Source organism: Triturus cristatus, chromosome 9, assembly GCF_964204655.1.
Source record: "Triturus cristatus chromosome 9, aTriCri1.1, whole genome shotgun sequence".
Lineage (NCBI taxonomy): Eukaryota > Metazoa > Chordata > Amphibia > Caudata > Salamandridae > Triturus > Triturus cristatus.
Genome location: NC_140592.1, coordinates 78,282,142 through 78,304,816, shown reverse-complemented (window position 1 = coordinate 78,304,816; position 22,675 = coordinate 78,282,142). Strand labels below are relative to the sequence as shown.

Below are 22,675 nucleotides of genomic sequence, written 5' to 3'. Positions count from 1 at the left end.
TGAGTCCGGCTCTGTTTTATGTTACTCTTGTAGGACTCCTAGTTGAATTCGAAACGATGTCACATCTAGATGTATCAATTTGCTTTAGGAGTCAAGGCAGCCGCCAAGTCACTTCATACCGATAACGACAATGCCCCTAGGCTCACCCATAGAAACCGACTTGTTTTGCCAGACTTAAAAAGATTACCTAGCAGAGGCTTCCAACGGAACGCGACCAAAAAACAGACACTCAAGCGAAGGAGGAGGGTTGAAAAGCAAACATGCACACAAACGCGCTACTTGTGAAATACAATATGTTACTGCTCACAACATACTTATGTCTAAATTCCTGGAAACAAATGTAACATAATATGCCTCATACAAACGTTAAAATACTCCCTAAACAAAAATGTATAGAATGTTACTGTAGGTTACCAGTGAGAACCCTCAATTAGGCTGGATTCCATGCTAGCGAAACCTCGCAGCTGTATTTAATTACGTTTCGCGCGGGAAGGAAGGCCTCATAAATGTCTCTGTAATGCAGCGTGCTAGCATCGCTCACAGTCTCCTTCTCATACCCCGTGGTGATTCGTATGCTCTGTGCTGGTTCTTCCGCCCTGCTCCCCTAGGGTAGGCTTAGATTAATCTCTGATGTCATTAGCACGAGCCATGGCGTCCACATATGGGAGTCTAGAGAACGGTCCGGTAGGCCCTACCTGCCCGAGTTCACACACGTCTCACTCTCGGTCCTCCTGACAGCAACCTCCTGCAAGTGCAACCAAATGGATGGATGGTGGACTAGGCTGGCTGCTGCTACAGAGCACGACCGGTCCGCTTTCTTTTTTCAAAGGCCCCGACCTTGACTCACTAGTCAGTCTCCACCGCTCCTGACACGACACAGTCCGTCCCGAAAATGGCGGCTGCTGCTACATGCGCGGGAAGAACTACTCCGAGTCTGCGCAGAGGGTCCTATCCACTCGTCACAGGGACAGGTGGTTCACTTCTCACCACGCCCTGTGACGAGTTGGGAGGGGGTGGGGGTGAATCTCACACTCTCCTGTCTCCTCCACTCTCTGATTGACGTGGAGATGTTAGCAATCCCGGGCTTGTGTAAAAAACGCCCGGGGCTAACTTAATCTCCACGCCATCAGGGGGTGGAGACTGGGCCTCCAGGCTATGTCTTTGCCTGCTGATGGCGTCACAGCCTTCAGGGCTGTGAGGTTCTCAGCCGGCAAAGACATAGCAGGTGGTGCAGCGCGGGGGTATTGACAGTGGGAGGCAGCAGACTGACGACAGTGCCCCATGTTAAAGTTTGCGGCGATGTGTTCTTTTTCTTTGCGTTTTTTTATTTTCTTAATAAAAAAGAAACGTACTGGTATTTATTTTTTTTTTAAATCAAAGGAAACTTGTTAAATTAATTAACTGGGAAATTACCTGGGGCGGAGCCCCGACGCCCACACAGAGAAACCGCCACTGTTCCGGTCTAATGCACCCAGTCCATCATCGAAGTAGAAAGGACACAATGTGACGAGAATGGAAAAAAACTGCATACAAGAAGCGGCATTTTCGTTGCTATGACAACGAAAGCTTCGCAAGATGGCGTCGGACTGTCCACAGTCCGTACGGACACGCGCATGCTGTTTGCTTTGGACAAATGGCGAGAGCAGCCATCTTTGTCCATGCAGACGCGTGCATGTAAGCCCTCGGGAGAATTGATTGCAAAAGGCACTCGCATGGCGAGCCAGCGCATGTGCTGCTTTCACCAGGCGAGACCTAAAAAAAAGTGATTGCTTCATTTAAAAGCAATCACGGACATGGTGGTATGCTGACCTCAGCAGGCCACCATCCCTGTGATGGCAACGATTTGTTGTGGGTCGCAATTTGCAACATACCTCATTAATTTTCATCAGATAGGTAGGATTGCAACCCGCTGTGAATTGTTTTTTTGCAAACCGACCTATTAATAAATAGGTCGGAATGCAAAGCAGAATGGATTTGGTAAAAGTTGTTGCGCAATTTGCAACAACTTTTACCATCATCATTCTTTGTACATCTGGCTGTTAGTGTATAAAAGCTAATCCCAAAGCTAAATCTATTTCTAAATAATTACTGTCCGATTTGCAAACATTTTTTCCGTAAGTTTGTGTGACTTCCTGAAACATGCTGATACTTCATATGTAAATCTTGAAGCAAACTACTCTTACTAATGTAAAAAAAAAAATACTCGTACCATATAACGCTTTGCATGAGGCCACATAAAGCTGGGATCGGGGTAGCACTAGTATGTTTGCACTCCAGAGTGCAGGTAAATTAGTAATATCAGAACGTGTGCACTATCACCACAGCCTACTGCAACAGCCTAATGTTACAGGCCTTGCATGCCTACTCGCACATCTAGAGGGATTACGGAAAATGGTCTGGCCAATTTACCTAAGTATTCTAAATTTATAATTAGTGAATAGAATATAATTTACTAATAATTATTAACATAAACATCTGTTAATCATCGCCAAGATACCTTTACAAATACACACGATGTTATGTTAAAACGTATTCCTATTGTATGACAACGAAAACAAACACAGGGCAGTGATTTCACGTTTGCCACGAGTAAAGATCTGATGAAACATGGTAAATAAAACAGAAAGTTTAATAAAACTATGAACAGCTTAACATGTGCAGTTGGCAATTACAGCGTTTCCATTCAGAACATTCAACTAACTCCAGTACAAAGTCACTGAACCACTTCCCCAATGGTTATCTCTTGTTAACATCCACGTAGACCTAAAACGACTTGTTGACGTGGCACCCTCGAAGGGCTACTTGCCACCAGGAGATCACAAGCTGAATACACTCATTCCAGCAAGTCTAGATGCTACAACAGCTACAGTTCTTCCCCTGTGGAGTTAGTAGCAAACATTTCTATTCACAACAAAGAATCAGTTACGTTGACGATAGTTGTACATTCACTTGGCAGTCATCAGTAACACGTTAGATTCCTATGGCATTTATCTGGGAAAATGTGATGGGGATGAAGAAGAGCAAATGAATGGTGCACCATTTGCATCTTTAGACAGTGGACAGCCTTTTTGGTCAATAAAACTAATATCCAAGCTATTTTTATACAGGTGGACTCAGGTTGATTGTTAGTGCCCCAGGGGTATTGCACTTTTTCCAGTGCCCTAGGGGTGCCTTTAAGAGCCTCACTTAGTCTGCTGAATCAAGTAATAGACAATAGGCATCACCTGGGGACAGGAGCCTCTGAGGACAGATGAGGGTGTCAGTAGGGAGATAAAGAAAGTAACCACTAGGGACATTAACTGTGGGGTTTGGCCTGTGGGTGGGGAAAGAAGGGGGGGGGGGTGTAAAGACCTTTGAACACCAGGCGGTGTAACACTAGGAATATGAGTGGGGAAGGGCACTGAACACAGGAAATACAATCCACTTTACACCCAACCCGCTTCAGCACCGACAATTCCAACAGCCAGTTACATAGAAAAGGGACTCGCCTTGTAGAATTTCTTTAATTCCTATGTTGGTGAACCAGTAGTTCTTGTTCTAAAATAGATTAAGCACCAATTTTCATAAAAGAAGACTACACCAAGCTTACACATGTGGACACTATGCAGTGTATGCACAGCAATCTCAAAGAACTCTTTGGCAGAGCAAAGATACATGAAGATTCCACTAACACCCTGTCCTATAGCCTATTATTTTAAAAATAGCAATGCAACCATTCTTTCCTAGTGATGCCAAAGCACCGCAGTGCCATAATGTGTGCAGAGTTCAGTTTGCTCTACTTTCTCCCCAAAGACCAGTATCTCCAAATATCATGCTCTTGCTTCTTTGATGAAAGTTTCCTGGAACTTGTGTGCATGCTCGAATTTCCAAATGAATAAACCAAGTACTGGATGTTCCCCCATTGTTTATCAACAAACATCCTTGAGACTGGGAGGATTATACATATCATAAAATGAGGATTTTTCCATATGTCAAGTAAAGCAGTCATCAGAGGAAGCGTCATTTGAACATGCTACCCAATTCTGCATTGTGAGGGACGAGGTACAGCCCGTAAAGGAACCCGGTGCAGTCAAAAGAAAGACTTAACGAGGAGGAATCAAGAGCAAGCAATCCACCTGGACAGCCACATCAAAGCAGACTGTTTCACTTAAAGTGCAGTTCTTCTAAAAAATAAATCTGTTTACCCACAGGGAATAACATGACCCTCAGCAGCAGACAGAGGCCACAATTGAATTGGAAATTGCTCATTCAAAATGGGAACCAGTGATTGTCCAAGTTCCACGTGCTGTCGGAAGAAGATGAAAGCGGGGAGTAGAGAGGGTTTACAAAACGAATATGCTGATGGGTTGCAGAGCCTCCAACTTGCGTGCTGGATAATGGATTTCCACCTCGAACTTAGTAGTGACTCTTTGGGACTGAGATGTAGTTGCCCGTTGAAAGGACTTGGTTGCCACAGCACAGGTCTGAATTGGCTTCATAGAATGCACCACCTCAGTGCTCCTGGTCCTTGGTGGCTGGCTCATCAGAGAAGTACAACATTAAACTGGAAATAGGGACCAGACCACCCTCTCACCACTGAGAGCAGTTGGCGATGCAGTGTTTGGATGCTTCCATGACCCAAGCTGTACGAACAACTTCTGTTGACAACTGTCTATCGGCACTTTCCATAAATAATTTGTTTTTACACACTAAATACATGTAATAGCTTTCTGGGAGGAAAGGGGAAGGGTATTAACAATACTTCAACACTTTAATTTTTTCTGACTAGAAGATCTTATGAAAAGAAAAAAATGTATCTTGTTTATCATAGCCTGAGTTGGAAGGTGCTAACCCCAGTGTACATCCAAACTGTTCCAAGGAAAGGGTCCTGAGCACGGCCCACAGGTTTCTGTCAATATAAAAGCCTGTAACTGGGTTGTAGCACCCTGGCTCTCACTGCAGCCCTCCAGCCACCGGTGTTGCACTGTCGACCCTCAGTGGTTTCAAAGACATTAATTTCAGATGGGGGCTTCAGGTCCTGGAAACTTCGCTTCACTCCTCCTTTCGCGTTCCTGGTTTGCCTTTCGCGTTCCTGCTTTCTAGAAAGCAAAGTTCTAGCCCATCCGAATCATCAGACACACCTTGGTGAATTAGCATATTCATGTCAACTTTGATCACTTTCTTTGCTGTTCCTGATGTTTAAAGTTGGGAGACTAATACAGCTAGAGCTGTGGACTCACACTTACATGAACAGGCGATAGGCCATCCAGAGCGATGCAGGAGCAAAAGTCCTCATTTAAAAGTGTGTAGTTAGAGGAAGGAGGTGTGACATGATGATAAAAGGGACAGCAGCAGAAATCCAGAGTTGGTTCAAGTTCCACTGCATAGCAAGAGGTTTGTCAGTGTACTGTTTGTCCGCTTAAATCAGGAAGCGAATTTCGAGAATGTATATAAATGTTATATAGTCTTTATTCTAAGCCACCAGGGACAGGAACTGCTATAATACAGTCGCTTCTTTCATGGCTTCAATCCACCTGCAAAAAAAAGCCAGAAGATAAAAGAAAGTGTTAGTTAGATTCAGAATTTCCAACAAAAAGTGGTCAAGACATCAAGTAGAATAGACATAAGAAAAATAAATTAGGTTTGCAGGGATACACTGAAAGATCAGAAGGTGAAGTAGGACTGAATTTGAAATGCTGAGATCAGCGAAAAATGTAATGACCCGAATTAGGTAATTATGTTTGCTGTGCCTAGGGTGGGATGGTGCAGTTGAATCCCTGCTTTGCCCCCAATATGTGGACAGCCCTGCCCTTAATACTAGTCACAGGGATCCCTAATCATGAATCGTACACAGGCACAGACTTCCCCTGCGCTCTTAAGGCTGCGTCCTAGACCTAAAGAAACAATCTCTCTCCTCCTGGTCAATTTTCTTGCCTCAGCTGTAACTATTTTAAGGATCTTCTAATCCCTGTGTAACAGTCCATCACTTATTTTCTTATTGCAGACGAATAGTGACACATCTAGTCACATGTATTAAGTAAGCGGCATTGCCGTTCAACAATAATAAGCGTTCATAGTTGAGTTCGGACATTACCATGCATGTTTCAAGACACAGCATCAGTTTAAACACGGAAAACAGGAACTGGCTTTTTTTCCTCTGATGTTTTTTTAAAATGAAAATCATTCAGCAGAAAATAGATATTTATCACAACATGTTTTTGTTTTTCCACTGTATAGCTCATTATAGAAAAGATAGAATCTCTCCTTGTTTCAACATAGCATTTTTTTCAAGTTGACTTGCATGAAACTGATCCCAATATCTTTTTGCAAAAAACGCTAACTATTTTTGGTGTGTTAAGTTTCATAGTGCAGGCTCTGTTTTTCTACTTTGTGTGTCATAAATAGGAAAGAGCAAGACACCAAGGATTTAAGCAGATTGTGGGAAGGGCAATGGTGTGACCATGTATTAAAATTAGAGTTCTGTTCGGCCTCATTCCTCTATATGGTGATGAAACTCCTCGGTGACTTGCAATATCTTTACCATGTATGGCAGGGGGTACTTTAGCTCATATATAAACTGTACTCTAAACACTATAGAAAAAGCTCTTTTTTCTATGGCAATGATAGCAATATAATGTCATAAAGATGGTTTCACAAGTACAGCCAATCACTGAGAGCGCAAAAAAATCAAGGACACCCGTTAATATCCAATTTATATTCTATGGTATTTTCATATGACACATGTATGATATAATTGCTTTTCAATGACAGTAGTGAAGCAATGCTGCAACTGGATTTAAAGGAAAAATGTGCCATTGTATATATGTTACAGGCCACAATTGGGTGCCACCTTTGAATTACTGAAGTGTTTTACATGAGTCCTTTTACAAACAGAAATGTTTTTTAATCTCAGTCTGTTTTAAAAAAAATAGACACAGTAGATCCAATGTCACTGTGGAAATATGCTCCTCTTTATGAAACTGCATAACACTATTTACTACAGAGTCTGGCGTAGTGTGGGTGTAGAGAATGACACAGAGGAAGGGTGCCTTGTAGTTCATGAAATTAACCCACTTTTACAAGACCTGTGCAAATTAAAGGCTGATAGAATTCACCGCCGCCGCACCACTGAGGGGAGCAGCACAATTGGCTGCCCTTCCTCTGCCTATGCTGTATTTTTCATGCATAAGGTGCTGCCTGCTAGGAGGCTTTAGCACCATGCAATCTGATTTGCTTTCCCACAACCAACTATGCAATCATTGTGTTCTGCCCCATATGATTGGGCTTAGAGTGGTCAGAATAACTGAAATGGCTTCCTAGATGTCAAAGCAGTCCAGAAAGCCAATTCAATTGTCTGCAATTTTGGGTATTTTAAGTGGTCCAGGAAGAAGTTTATGTTGGCATACAGATTAAACCATTCCAGGGTGGACGTCATGGAATACTGGCAATTCACATTTCACTAGAATACCATGCTCCCCCTAGGGCAGAGGTCTTCAAACTTGGGGGTCCTTCATTGATCCCAGTGGGGGGCGCCAGACCCTGGTCCAAAGAAGCTTCATGCTTACAAGAGTGCTTTGTTTCAAGCAACAACAGGAGCTGCAGTAAGCCGCCCGGTAATGGGCCATCACTAACATCTTTTGTCCTCTATATCCTGGCTGGGAGCAGGTGTCTAAAGAGAAGGCACTAATAGTCATTAAACATCCCCTGAGTATCTCTGATGATCACACTGTGAATACTTTTACACTTTTGTAAGGCCTGGAGGACTAAAATAGTATGTTTGGCAATCATGTATTGTTAAATGGGTAACATAACTTGACTGCAATGTTTAAATAAGTTTGGACATATTTACACTTTGCCAATTAATAGAATTTGTTAAAAAAAAAGTCTGGGTGGAGGCCGATGTTTATTTTTATTTTTTACACCGGGTTGGGCACGGGATTAAATAGTTTGAAGACCACTGCCTTAGCACAACACAACACAACACAACACAACACAATACTTATAACAAAACACAACATTGAAAATGTTATTATATTATTGATTTACTAATTATTCGAAGCTCTTCTCAAATAAGTGTCTTTGATGCACCACAACACAACACAACACAATACTTAAAACAAAACACAACATTGCAAATGTTATTATATTATTGATTTACTAATTATTCGTAATCTCTTCTCAAATCAGTGTCTTTGATGATTGCTGATCACAGTGGAGAAGATGAAGACAATTTGCCAACAATGGAAAGAAAGAGTTGTGCTCTCTGGCAGTAAACCACCTCAAAACAATGGCACATGTGAATGAGACAGCTCTCTACTAAGAGCAGAGCCATGGGCAAATAAAATACACCCCTTCTGTGGACGTTTGAAAGAATTTGTAACAACAGCTGTGCAGACATCTGGCTGTCAAGCCAGACCTAAAAGCCATTGCTGCAGCAGGCGTGGCAGCGTTAATATCTGCAAAGCTAGGGGTGAAATATTCATAGACAGGGAGACAGCATGGGAGAAGTTTTCTAACAAAGGAATCAAAACTGTAATCACCCCGTGACATCTGCCAGCTGTGCATGCTGCAAAAAGGCGATTAATATTAAATCACGCTTCATCCATGCAATCTTGCCAACCATTAAACATTTTTCACCGTGTGATGGAGGTGACCGGGCAGGGAGAGGGTGGTGCTTTGAAGCCATTAATGACAGAATACGTCATGTAGGGGGCGGGTCGTAGGGAGTGGGCAGGGCTTATATGACCTTCATGAAATAAGACATCTCTCCAATCCTGCCCAAAATACACAAATAATAGGTTGAGATGCTGCATCCCGTCTCCTGAGAAGGAGGGAACCCCGTTAAGGGATTTTTATAAAGATTCAGACCTGGCAAAAACAAGCTGGAAACCTAGTCTTTGTAAGGAATTCCATCTCACGTTTCCCCTGGTTGCACACACAGCCAATGGGGCTCATCAGATTTCAAAAATAGAACATACTTAGACCCCAGCTGGGGGAACCATGACTCCTGGTGCCTTGTTTCTATGCACAGTGGAAATTACCAGATTTCATCTAGCTACATAATGAAGGGTGCAAATGGAAGGACAGCAAAATGGGGCAAAGCAAATAAAAAAAATACACAAATCACAAAGCTGAAGTTTCTTTAAGCCCCAGCAGAGGGGTCTGGTGCCTTGTTTCTCTGCTCATTGGAGAACAGCACACCTCCCCTCGCTGTACAGCCAATGGTGCAAATGAAGCTAAGCAAAATGGGGCAAAGCACTTTACAAAGTAGAACACACTTGACCCCCCAGCGGAGGAAAATCTTTTACCTGGTACCTTGCTTCCCTGGAGTTCCCAGACTTCATAGCGTGGGCTGCTGGAAGTGAAGTGTAAAGTTACTGGTTGGCAGGGCCCTAAGCCATAAAATACTTCTTACATCCATACAACTCTACGAAACCAGCACCAGAGTAGCGTGCCCTCGTAGGCTTCGGGGTTTGAACCCAACCATGCCAATAAACACAGGTTACGTGTAATATCTTTGCAATGCTAAGAATGGGAAGGGTGGAAGCAAGGCACCCAGCATCAGTGACGCTACCCCTAGACCCTGCAACCAGCCTTGAAGTAATAGGGGGAGCTTGATTGTCCCCACAAAAGTTCCAACAGGGCCCCAAGACCAAAGTTCTGTGACAAACCAGGTGTGCCAAAGATGTGAGGTCCAGCAAACTCAATCTACATACCTTCCTGGCTGGAGTCTGTGTCCCGAGAGGCCGATTCAGGCCTTGTCCGGAACAGGAAATGACGCCTGTCTTGGCTAAAGTTGTCTGCATCAAAGGCTTCTTGGTAGAGGTGAGAGTATAGTTCGTTGGTGGTATTTTGGGACTAGGCCAGGCAGAGAGACCAGAATGAAAGTTAACTTATGAGACATATAAGGCCTGATTCACAAAGGTAAACTTAGAATTTTGGTCTAAACTTAGACCAAACACCTACATTTACGACTTTGGAAATTCGCGAGTATTATCTTCATGTCCAAACTTGGGTCGGAAATTCACCCTGAGAGAGGAAATAAACTTTGGAAGCAGTGTAAGTCTCCTTTACACTACACTCTTTCTTTTTTACCCTGGGTTGCCATATCCTTCTGTTAGTGAAAGGGGAAACTGTGGGGGAGGAAATTCTACAAGAGAATACCTATTGATGCCAACTAGTGAGAGAGCAAAACCCCCCTCCAAAAGAAAGTGTTAGGCCTGGATGGGCTGTTTTACTCTTGATCATTCGGGGCAGCGCTTCATGGCTTACATTAACATGTGGAGGTGCTGTTTTGCTAGTGTCTGAGCCATGACCCAGGTATGCCAGCCAGACAGGTGTTCATCCATCTTCAGGTATCTTAAGAGCGGCTTGGGGTACAAACCCTGCTAAAAAATGTGGCCTTTTTCAGCCTAACAGGTGTAGGTAAAGTCTGGGCAATGAATGATTGTGCAGTTTCTGCTCAGGTTGCTAGCCTTGATGGCTCTTTCACCACTATACCTCCCTCATTTGTTTTAGTACGGCAGCAGGTACTATCCCTGCCTTAAAAGCTGTATAGGAATTTTTTTTTGTTTTATTTTATATACCGCAAACTTGACCCGAAGGTATCAGAGCACTTTACATGACCACCAGTTGTGTTACAGACGGACGCATTCATTTTTTGTTAGGCATGGGGAGATTACGTGATTTGCCTAGAATCACAGGATGTTGAGCGTCCCTAGCGAGACTGGAACCTGGTTCCCCAGCTTCAAGGTCAACTGCTCTAGCCATTAGGCCACATCCTCTCCCCTACGTTCTTATCACTAACTTCCTTTCCAGCTCCAACACTTATTTTGCCCATTTGGCATTATTGTACTCATTAGATGACATCCCTTGTGCATGGCGCCTATTGGATTACTCAGCTTTCTGTGATCACCCTCTTTTTCGTTCAACGCACACAGCACCCTGGGCCACCCTGGCCAGGATGGTGGGATGTAGTTGCCTATATTTTTTGGCCTCCCTATGGCCCCTTCCCTGCCCAAACTAGAAAACCCACTCTCTGGTTGCTTAACAATGCCCCAGTGGTTGTTAGTGTCTGGATAGCCGGTCATGCATATACCCTGAAAGCTTTAAAGTGCCTCGAGGGGCAGAGTTGGCGTGAGCTATGAGGGCCCCATCTCTCACACTTCTCCCCACCACCACAGGTTTGAGCACTGTGACCAAGATAAGAGCACCTCTCTGGCCACTCATGCACAACCCCAAACTGGTTCTCATATAGGCTCACAACAATTCACAACACTCTTACAACCATGCATGCTGCTTGGCGTAGTTTGCCAACTGTGTGGGAAGTTGCTTCGGCGTCCCACATGGGTGTACTAAATGCTATATAAATGCCACATGTGATATTGGCTCTTCACTGAGTGACTATATGAAGATTTCCTATATCATGTGCCAGGATGACACAGTGTGAGCTGGCAGGACTGTGGATGTCTCTGCTGCTTCATTCGCTGTTAGCTTGAACCCTTCCTTCACAGTTTGCTGACCTCTTAGCAGCGCTGAACTTTGACCTTAGTAAACCCTGCCTGCATAATGAGGAGTTGCCTGTTTTTTCATGTAATCTTCTGCGGGGCTAGGCGGGGGCGGGGGGGGGTGGGGGAGGGGGGCGGTACTGCACGTGGATAGGAATTTTGGCCTTTTCAGAGAAATATGTTTTTGTCAATCATTCGCATATTTCCAACCTCTCCCTTACTTTTGTTTATTGCTTACTTTTCTGAGGTGCTGATGAACTCAACTAGCACTGCCAACGCGACTGCTTTTAACATTTATATAGTGAAAAGCTTTTGGAAAGGGCAGGTTATGGGGGAAAGCGCAATTCTAGCAAGTCATGGTGAAAAGGCTTTCAGACCCTCAGGGAAAGAAATATCTGCTTTGTTGTTTGGATGCGTGCTTTTACTTAGCAGCTGGCTCTTTTTGAGGTCATTTATTGCATATGGTGTTCTGTTTCGGGCATTTGTGGTGACTGTGAGAAGGGTGACTGAAGCGGCTACAATGTAGCACCCGCCCTGTTTCTGACAACCTGTTGCAAATGTTTGGGGCTAATATTCACTGTGTCCTAGCATTAGTTACCATGGAAACTATGTGCACAGATCACATGCTATTAGACAGAAATGCAAAAAGATTGATAAAGTCTAAGAATTGTGATAGGCTTAGCTATAGGTTTCTGCACACTGGTTACCTACCCATAAGTTACTGTCCATAGACTGCTTGGCCATTATTGACTGTTCGTGGCAGTGGTACCCGAACCACGGTAACAGTATAGGATGTGATCTCTTCTATGCCAACACTCACGGCAGGAGAGCCCGGATACACTAACCCCAAGTTACATTATTTACATTTCTCAGCGCATTCGGAGCAGTAGTTTAGCCAGGGGGCCATGATGCAAGCAAGGCACGTGGCTCCTTTGACTGCTGGCTGTAGTTGGGATAGCAAAATACAGAAATTACCAGTGTTCAATGGGCCCCAGTGCCACTGAACCTGCTGCACCAATGGTAGATGTGCTCTTGATTTGAAGCCTTATGTGTAGTTGCAATCTTTGGTAAAGATTCTATTGCCGGGTTACTTAACTCTGAGCTCATTTGAAGCACTAAATATACAGACACGCTAGTGCACAGTTCTATTCTTTAAGGTAAATTGCTTTGATGCATGGTCTTCCTTCGTGCTACATTTCTCTCTTAGCTGTAAAACCAGTGCTTAATTTGAGCCAGCGGTTTCCAGTGCTCGGCACTGGCACTTTATCACCAACCTCGGCACTTTTCATGAGCACCAGTTAAGGACACATTCATTTATGGTAGGCATGGCGAGATTAAGTGATTTGCCCTGAATCACAGGATGTTGAGCCGAGGCTCGAACCTGAGTCCCCAGCCCCGAAGCTAGCAGCACTGACCATTACGCCACATCCTATACCCCTCTTTCATGGTTAGTAGTTGGTTGTGTTTTAGGTGGCGCTAACAGGAGAAATTGGCTGGTGTAAGCTGCCTCCTGATGAGACCCCAGCACTTTTTTGTTTACAAATTAACCTGACCACAATCGGTAGCATAAGTTAGCAATGTGGGTGAAGAAGTGAAACCCTCAGGGCATGTGCCACTCGCCAAAGGTGGGTGAGTTCAGAAGGTTCTGACAGCAGCAAAGTGTGATGAGTCGTGAAGTCAGCGGCAGAGTTCACAGTAATCATGCTTATTTGCTGTACTTCCCATGCATTGTCATTCCCCTAATACCTCAGCTGCAAAGAGGTTGTGCTGATGGGCAATAGGTGAGGCAATGGCTCAACCTTTGAATATCGTTGGGTTCCAACGGGTGTATGATGTCACTTCTGCTACCACTGGTATTTTGGTGAATGGAAGTTCATGCAGCCGAAGAGGATGCAAACTTGTGGCGAAAGGAAGAGAACTCAAAGGGAAAAGACCTGGAGACTCCGTCTAGTGGTCAGATTAAACAGTGGACCTCTCCAGTTATGTTTTCTGTTGTGTGCATCCGTTCCTCCGAAGTTATTATATGTGGCGACGAGAGGCAGGCAAAGCACGTGCCCTGACACGGGGCATAGAGGGAACCATCCACAGCGCCCAGTAACAGCTGCAGGAATTTAACAGCCTCTATAACACATGGAAGAATGCAACTGCAGTATACAACGTGTCTCTATTTTCCTAGTTATGTTCAAATTCTGATGTTTCCAGTCACCTGTAGTAAGAAAATGATGTAGCCACTCAAATGTAATAAGTTATTACCGTTGAATTTTGATGTATTGCCTTTTAAAAGTGGCAGCAGTCAATGTGAAAGGCAGGCATGGAGCATCATTGCTCTGCTGTTTGAAGAAAGAAAACAAGAACTGGCTTTTCATTCTAATGATCTGTTTTTTTAATTACTAGTGATCAGGAGAAAGGAGAGCTTTATGGCAACATGTTTATTTTTTGCACTTACTTTGTTACGAAAACTAAGGATATATTCATTATACTACTCATTCTGAGCTAAATATCTGATTTATCATGATTAACATTAAACTCACTGTAATATTTTATAATAATTAACTAACTGTGTTTTAGTGTGGTTAATTTTGTGCTAAAGGGTCCGCGTTTATTCTTCATGTCTACAGCCATATATCTTTCATATGTAGAAGAAAGCCTAAAAGGATTTAAAAGGTTTGTGCGAAGAGTGACAATGTCCCATGCATTAAAAGGAATAAAATACTTTCTGTCATACGTAGAAAGGATATTGCAAGTCACATCAGAGTTAGATGACTTTATAAAGGAATCTGCCATATGACTCGTTTCTCTATATGGTCACGGAACTCTTCTGTGACTAGCAATATCTTCATAGTTACAGCAGGGGGTATTTTATCCCATATATCTTTCTCTGTGCTGCAATCAGAAAGTGGCAGCACACATACTGAAGCACAGGAGACATTCCAGGAATGTATAGGCCTCAATAAGTGCCAACAAGAGAGAGTAGGGTTCTGCCTATCCAGTGGGCACAGTAACAGATAACACCAGCAAATGAGGAGTCTCTGAAAAATCAATCCAAGTATACAGAATTTACCACACTCACACGTGGTTCTTGTGGGTTTTGTTTCTTGTTCAGAAAATGTACAAATAGGCTAAGATGTAGCATTGCCACGGCAACCGTTCCTCGGGGCTCGAGCTCCGTTCTTCTACCGAAGCTCTCCATCGCACCCTTTCTCTTACCAGCAGCACATAAAACCTCTCATTTTCGCTTCCCATCCCTGGCCTCTAACTCTCCTTCACAGCACCATTCATTCTAATTATTGTCAATTGACGCCCTCCAGTGGTCAATGTTGCGTACTGCGGTTACTGAAGAATGTAAACGACACACCTTTTGTGATAAATCATTCAGAATACGATTGTGTGACAGCAAAAATATTCTGTGTATCCAGCTAAGGGCCATTTTGTTATGATCTACAGCACTCAGTTTAAGAACATTATCACCCCACACTTCTTACTGCTCATTATCTACTCTTCAACTCCTAGTCCTCACTAATCAACCCTCATTCCTCACCCCTCATTCTTTATTCCTCGCCCCTCACTCTTCAATGCTCAATTCTCACTCTACAGCCTTTATTGCTCATCCCACTCTCCTCGCTCGCCATCCGTCGCTCCTCTTTCTTGACGTTTGACTCTTCACCGATCTCCTTTTCACACTTTATACTCCACCTTTTCATTACTCACTCATCACTCTGCTTACCTGTCTTCTCACCCATCACTCGTTATCCTTCCCTCATCATTCTCACTTTACATGCCACGTTCCTTGCTTCTCCCTCGTCCTCCATCACTTTTCACCCCTCATCATCCATACTAAACCTCAACTTTTCCCCCTCATACTTTCATATCTCACTGTTCATCCATCACTCATCATCTGTTCTTAGGTCCCATCCCTCAGTCCTTTTCCCTCGCCCTCATCCCTCACTACTTACCACTCTCTCCTAATCCCTCAATCCTGATCCCTCACATTTCAATTCTCGTCCATCAATCCTCACTTTTTATCCTTATTTCTCACTCCTCATACCCACTCGTCATTCCAAATTCCTTGTGCCTCACTCCTCTTCCCTCACTCTTCCCCCCTTGTTCAAACCAAACCTCAGCCCTCTATCCTCACACCCTCATATCTCATCCATCACTCCACGCTCGTTCCTAGTTGTCATCCCTCATTCCTCCGTCACTACATATCCCTCACTCTTTGTCCCTCAATCCTGATCCCTCACATTTCACTTCTGGTCCCTTTATTCTCCATTCCTCACTTCTCACCCCTCACTCTTTAGCCGACGTCCTTACTCCCTATCCTCAACCCTCACTCTTTAGTCATATCCCTCACTGTACAACCCTCAATCCTCACCCCGAATCCCTCACTGATAAGTTGTCCTCCTCACTTCAAGAGTCGTGCATGAAATAGAAACATAATGTAGCGGCAGGCGATCACGCGCAGGTGTTTGTCTAAGGTGACGGCGAGAAGCTGCCCTAGTGAACCATGTAGCACTAGTGCCAAATTCTAGAGTCACGACCACCTCTGAACAGTCCTCGACTCCACCCACCCTCTACGTGCACGGTTTGAGCATCCAAGTCTTTTCCAGATTTGTTAGTCATGGCATGTAGTCCTGAAAAAATAAAATGTATTGACACCAATTAGGTAAAAATAATGATGATACAAGCAATGTATGATAAATAAGGATGGGAAATAATTATGAAAAAAGTCAAATATTTTGTAAAAAAGGAGAAAGAAACGATGAGTGTGACATACAACTGGCTCTACACCTGCAACCCTGATATTGCTACCAGTCTTTCCACCTTAACACTAACTCAAATGTCAATCAATAAAACCCTCCCCTTCTGCTGCTGATTACACCTCTTAACATCCCACCCGCTTTCCCATAACAGTGTCACCTAAATAGGGCCTCAGTAATTTTTTATGGGTTCGTGTGACCTACAAAACTAGGTGTCTGCAAAGTTGCAAAGATTCTAGCTTTCCACCTGCACATTTAGTTTATAGAAAAGGGCCATTTTGCGCTCTGTTGTGGCAGCACCTAACTGTCCCAATAAAGGTCTGTGGGTTGACCAGTGGTGCTCAGCTGCCATTCCCCAGTCTGCATTCATATGTGTGTATACTGCGGGTTGCATGGTAGGGGCTTGCCCCACTAATGGGGCTTGGGTGTCTGGAGGGAGTGGGTTCTCTATGAAGAGCTTTCCACAGTGAAAAGCCCGTGTGCAGCAGGGGTTGCAAACTCATGTGTGATTGATTGACAAAGGCTGTGCATTGCAGGAGCTTAGCTCACCTAAGGGGGCTTGTTTGTCTGACGGTAAATGAAGCTTTACATGATTCTGAACCATTTAGTGCTCACTTTGGTATCTAAAAAGCTGTACTGGTTTATAGAGAAATTTGAACCATAGTAGGTTGGATGATGTCATCAATGATGTCATTTGAGCTGTCATCTATGGGGTCATTGAACATGTCATGAACAATGTAATCTGTGAGGTCATATATAGTGCATGGCAGGGGTGCAAGTTATAGCTAGCTTAGTAAACTATGACTGATGAAATCCAGTGTTTTTCGGATTTAAAACGATGTTAGGACTAACATTTTCACCTTTCTATAACGCCACTTTAACTTTTGTTATTTCAGTGAACCATGGGATTTTTTTTCATGTAAAGTAAGAGCTTACTACCATACCTAACTATAATGTCACTGTAACCTTCTTTTTCACTGAATTCCTTTGTTTTGTTGATAATTTTTTTCCCAACCCCCTTAGTTTGCCTCTTTCTTGGGGTATCGGACCTTCCAAGTTTCGCCCCCCCTTCCACTCTCGCACTCATCCACTGCGCTGTGGGGTGCACCAGGGTTCAGCATTAAGCCCTACTCTATTCTATGTTTATGTGAGGCCGTTAGGGCTGCTGGCCAAAACCCGGGGCATCTCCCTGGAATCATACGCAGATGACACCAAGCTGGTGTTTGCCTTCTCCAACAACCCCAACCAGGATTCGGTGAAATTTAGACAGGGTCTGACAGCAATCTCGGAGTGGATGGCCGCCAACTATCTGCCGTTCAACTAGTCCAAATCCGAGATCCTTCTGGTAGGCAGAGATCGCCATCACTGGGGTAATGATTGGTGGCCTCCTGCTCTTGGAGCCCCCCCCCCCCCCCCCCCTAAACCGGTGGTAAAAAACCTCGGCATAATGATGGATAGGGATCTCAATTTCGAGTCCCATGCCAAATTAGTGGCAGGGAAATGCTTTGGACTTCTGCGAGGCCTCAAACCTTTACTGGGTCTCTTTGACCCCAAGACTCGTCAACTGATCATTCAATCATCTGTCCTTGCCAGACTAGATTATTGTAATGTGCTTCTTTTGGGAGCCAACAAATCCCTTGTAAAAAGGTTGCAGCGTGTGCAGAACGCAGCTGCCCGCGCAATCTTTGCCCTCCCTAAACACTGTCATGTCTCCAGTCTCCTTTGTCGACTTCACTGGCTCCACTTTGAACAGAGAGTGTACTTTAAAACGTTGTGCATTACCCGCAGAATCCTGGGGGGCACGAGCCCCAGAATCTTGAGCGATCTATGCTCTCACTATGCTCCCAGACGCTTGCTGCATTCAGCTGACTTGCTCTTGGCCAGAGTTCCTAGGATACGGAGGGCCAGAGCAAGCGGGCGCTCTTTCAGGTGGTTAGCTCCTGCCCTCTGGAACTCCCTCCCTTTTCACATTCGCAGCACCCCTGACCACCTCACCTTTAGAAGGCTGGTGAAGACATGGCTGTTCTCCCAAATCTAATTTTTCATATGTGCTGTTGTCCAGATATCACTAACTTTTGATCCTTAATTTCTCAAAAGACGCTGAACAGAGTTACCCCACACCATAAAAAACATGCTTTCTGAGTAAAAATCTAGTTTCTACAAATCTAGCTTCCAGTTAAATCTGGTGTAATTCTGTTCAGTTGTTTTTTGTGTATTGTTGTCTAAAATTCATATGGAAAATTGCATGGGAAAAACCTGTTTTGGGACTACCCCTTTTTCTTGGCCCTCACTTGACTGGTCACCCCGAAACATTTTGTGAATGGTCTAAGGTGGATGAACTTTTTTGGGGAAAATGTTGTGAAGAATTGTCAAATGGCGCCTAAGTTATTAGCAAAACAAAATTTGTGTGGAAAGTCTGACCTAATTGTAACTATCCTTCATTGTATAATGGGCAGAGGAAAACATCACCAAGGGCATATGGTATTCCCCCAGACACAGCATGGCACGATTCCTGGGACCTGTAAACTCAAGCTACATTCAGCCTTGGTTCAGGTATGCAGCTTCTGTATCTCCCTTTTCATTCTGGCAGATTCATAGCTGCTAGTAATTAAAGCTAGTTTATGTATGGAATGTATACAAACCAATATAATGCTCATTGTTTCATTTTGTATAATTTGTTAATGTTCACAATTGCCAATGTATTTGTGATCTTTGCTACCAAATTGGTACATATTTTTTTTGTCCTACACAAGCACATAGTATATGCGTCTGTATTTTTTCTGCCTGTGCTAAACTTGAACTCGTAGTTACATATCTACTGCGTACTTGGCAGGACTGATTATTTGCTCCATTATGGGCTTTTTTTCTAGTGCGGTACGAGGGAGCGGCTATGGGGTACCCGTCCATTTTCTCCACTCTGCAACCCACGGGGCCAAACAAAATATAATTGTCTCAAATCAATGCAGCATGTGAGAAAGTGTGCATGTTCTATTGAGTTGTGATTGCTTAGAAAATGTTATGGCTTCAGGCATAGAGGTGGGCCAACATGGCAGGGCAACTCATACTATGATGATTTCAGGGCTTGGTGGAAACTTTGGGCTTCCAAGAACGTGTATGGCCAGGCTTAAATATTGTACACCATTAAATGGAACTAGGAAACCATGATGCTGATACATGTGCTGGCAATTCAGGCAGTGGGGCATAAGTGTCAGTTTAATGATGACATGAATAGGCGCTATTTACAAGGGTGCAGCAACAGAAAACAGCGTCCCGTGAGTACCTACAAACAAAAGTTAGAAGCCAAACACTGCTGTGACGAGCACATGACGATGACACTATTTAACATGCCACTATGGTTCTTTCCTAGTCTGGAAGTAGCCACAAAGAAAGACCTGTTCTGAAAAATAGACCAAATGAAGATAGCCATCGTACCCTTGGTCAGAGTTCTGTATGTGTGTCACCACAACATTTCACCGTGATGTTACTATGATAAGACTCAATACCCAGTGACTGACCTTGGGGGTCTGAGGAAGCAATCAGATGACATGTCTGCTCTGCCACCAATGTGATGCTATCAGTAATACAGGATAAAAGTTCTGGCCTGCTGCTGATAAACCCAAGGTGGTGGACATCATGGATCATAGGTATGCATTTGGTTCTTTCAACCCCCCCTCAGCACATGCATTGAAAACACAGGTTGCAATAATCCAGAGAAGCAGATATCGTATGAAGTGTGGAAAACCAACTCACAAAAAACACCACCAACACCCATGTGTGGAAAACCAACTCACAAAAAACACCATCAACACCCATGTGTGGAAAACCAACTCACAAAAAACACCACCAACACCCATGTGTGGAAAACCAACTCACAAAAAACACCATCAACACCCATGTGTGGAAAACCAACTCACAAAAAACACCACCAACACCCATGTGTGGAAAACCAACTCACAAAAAACACCACCAACACCCATGTGTGGAAAACCAACTCACAAAATACACCACGAACACCCATGTGTGGAAAACCAACTCACAAAAAACACCACCAATACCCATGACTGAGTCCATGGCTTGTACGAGTTTAAAAGGTCTAATATGTTTATAAAAACGTTCTTGGTATTTCAGCATGTAATGTTATGTTATGGGATTTTGTAAAGCGCATAGCTGCCCCAGCAGCGGGGCTTCCAAGCCAGCGCTAGTCCAGTGTTCAAAACAACTGCAGAAAAATGGCACAGACCATATTGAGGGGAGAGAGCCTATATAGAGAAAAGCCAGGTCTTCAATGAGTTTCTAAACGGCAAGTGGTTCTGAAGAATTCTAACATGGAGGGGAAGCGCGTTCCAAAGAGCTGGGGCCTTCACGCGGAAGGAGCAACCTCACACTCTGACTCTCTTGACCCGGGGAATCGTGCCCAGATTTCAATTGTCCAAATTTGTTCAAATTTATCGACCACAACTTATTTGAGCAGATTCTTACAATATCTTGATTAGATCAAAGTAAGATCAAAACAATGCAAGAATATTTAGAGTCCTTTCCAAAAAATACATATTTTCCATATCATGTCATCTATGTGTACAACAAATGTACTCTGCACCACCCCCAGGTCAAAATGAGTCTATTTTGACATGTTTGTGTGGGCAGTCATGGGCTTCGTACATGGGATACTGAAGGACCCTGCATCTGTTCACCCCCATCCAATGCTCAATAACAAACCTAAGAGTGTATAGGCCATTTGGAGCCTAGCATCGAAATGTGTATAAAACGCAAATGAGAACTGTTAAGCAGTAATACCAAGAAACAACAAAGTAAGTGCCACCCATGGAGCAGTGAAAGTCCTAAATCTCATCCCTGTTTCACATGTATGTTGCAGTGATGCTCTGCATTTTCTTTTAGGAAACGTGGTATTTCTCACCTCTGTCCCCATACCTTCTGTCCCCATATGTCATAACTAGTAAAATACAGGTGAACTTATTGAAACTTTAATTTCAAGTAATACCAGGGTTAAAGTAAAGCAGGAAAACATACTGAAATAAACGAGACCACAACCCGTCGAAGTAATTTCGCCCAATAGTTAAGCAGTTGCTTTGGGACCACGCTTGGATCTTTATTTTAGGTCACACTGTGTGTTTTTTTTGTTGCAAAATATTGTGATATTAAGCAGAAATTGAGAGGGAAATGCTTTTAGTGCATCTTATTTGCTCCACTCTGCTGGAAGGTGCCAAGTGGAGCCTGAGTGAATGCGAGATGTACCTTCTGGTGCTTGGCGATCCAGTTGCGGTACCATGCTTTGTTTAGCAGGTCAATGGTGACAGAGAGGGCGAGTGTTTGGCTGCGTTGTGCAAGGTGATGATGTGAATGAATGAATGTGTTTTAGGAAAGTGGGATCTGCTTTCATGGTTACCCCCACTGTTTGCCTGGTGTCAGTGTGTCTGCCCTAACTAGGGTGTCCCGGTACTTGATACAATGCACAATCCAATCGTGCAAGAGAGCTAGTCCTGATTAAAAAGCAAAGTTTTCAATTTCCTAAGAAAGATAAAGACAGAAGGAGCTAGACACAGACCAGTGGGGAGCATGTTCCAGTGTTTGTTGGTCTAGAAGGTGAAGGAACGCCCAATTCTGACGTGACGGACTCTAGGAATGGATGTCAGCCTGGCCACGGTAGACCTTAAAGCTCTTCCTGGAGAATACTGGCATTTCTTGTAGCTCAGTAGGGCCTTCTTTTATTAGTGATCTCTATGTTAAGACCATAGCCTTAAACAGCACCCATTTGTGAAGAGGAAGTCAATGCAAATCTTGCAAGGAAATAGAGCAATGACTCAGTACGGATGTATGATGTTACAACGCATGCTTTTACAACGCATGCTGTTACAACGAAATTTTTACAACGCAAATCCTTGAACGACAAGCTCTTTTTCCCTGCATCTAGGCGACGGTGTTAAGGGTGCCGATTTTGTGTACACACGGTGGCACAGCGTGAGTTGGCAGATTTGAATATTATTATTATTTATCTTCTTTAGGTGTGCTAACATTTAAAAAGTGTAATTTACTATTCTAACTCCAGTCCACGTAACAGTAGGGAAGGTGTTTGGATAGTAAAGTACACTATTTTTAATGTTAGCACGCCATCTAGTGCAAGTCGATGTAAAGACTTGCGTTGTAATGGCATGCGTTGTCAATGCATTTGCGTTGTAACAGTTTCGTTGTAATGGTAGTGCATTGTAAAAGTTGCGTTGTAAAGGTTGTTCCCCACTCAGTACATTCAGCTTTGTATGAGGACCACATTCTGGACAATCTGGAGCCGCGGATGAAGTATTTGGCAAGGCCCAAGTATACTGAATTGCCATAATCAAGTCTAGAAGTAATCACAGCTTGAATTTCAGTTTTCTGACAGGAAGAAAGCAGGAAGTCCAGGATCTTTCTAAGTAACTG

The 22,675-nt window shown here is 43.7% G+C and overlaps 1 protein-coding gene across 3 annotated transcripts in view; it reads right to left on the bottom strand.

The window, feature by feature from the left end:
* Positions 1 to 2,611: 2,611 nt before the first annotated feature.
* Positions 2,612 to 22,675, bottom strand: part of FGD5 (FYVE, RhoGEF and PH domain containing 5) — a 466,200-nt gene continuing 446,136 nt past the window's right edge. For 2 of the 3 annotated variants that reach the window (XM_085624451.1, XM_085624452.1), the window contains exon 21: positions 2,612 to 5,513. In XM_085624451.1, the coding sequence (XP_085480577.1) occupies positions 5,477 to 5,513 (37 nt within the window). In that variant the 3' untranslated portion in view covers positions 2,612 to 5,476. Of the gene's footprint in view, positions 5,514 to 9,287; positions 9,335 to 22,675 lie in introns of all 3 variants that reach the window. The other variant, XM_085624450.1, reaches the window with a different exon arrangement.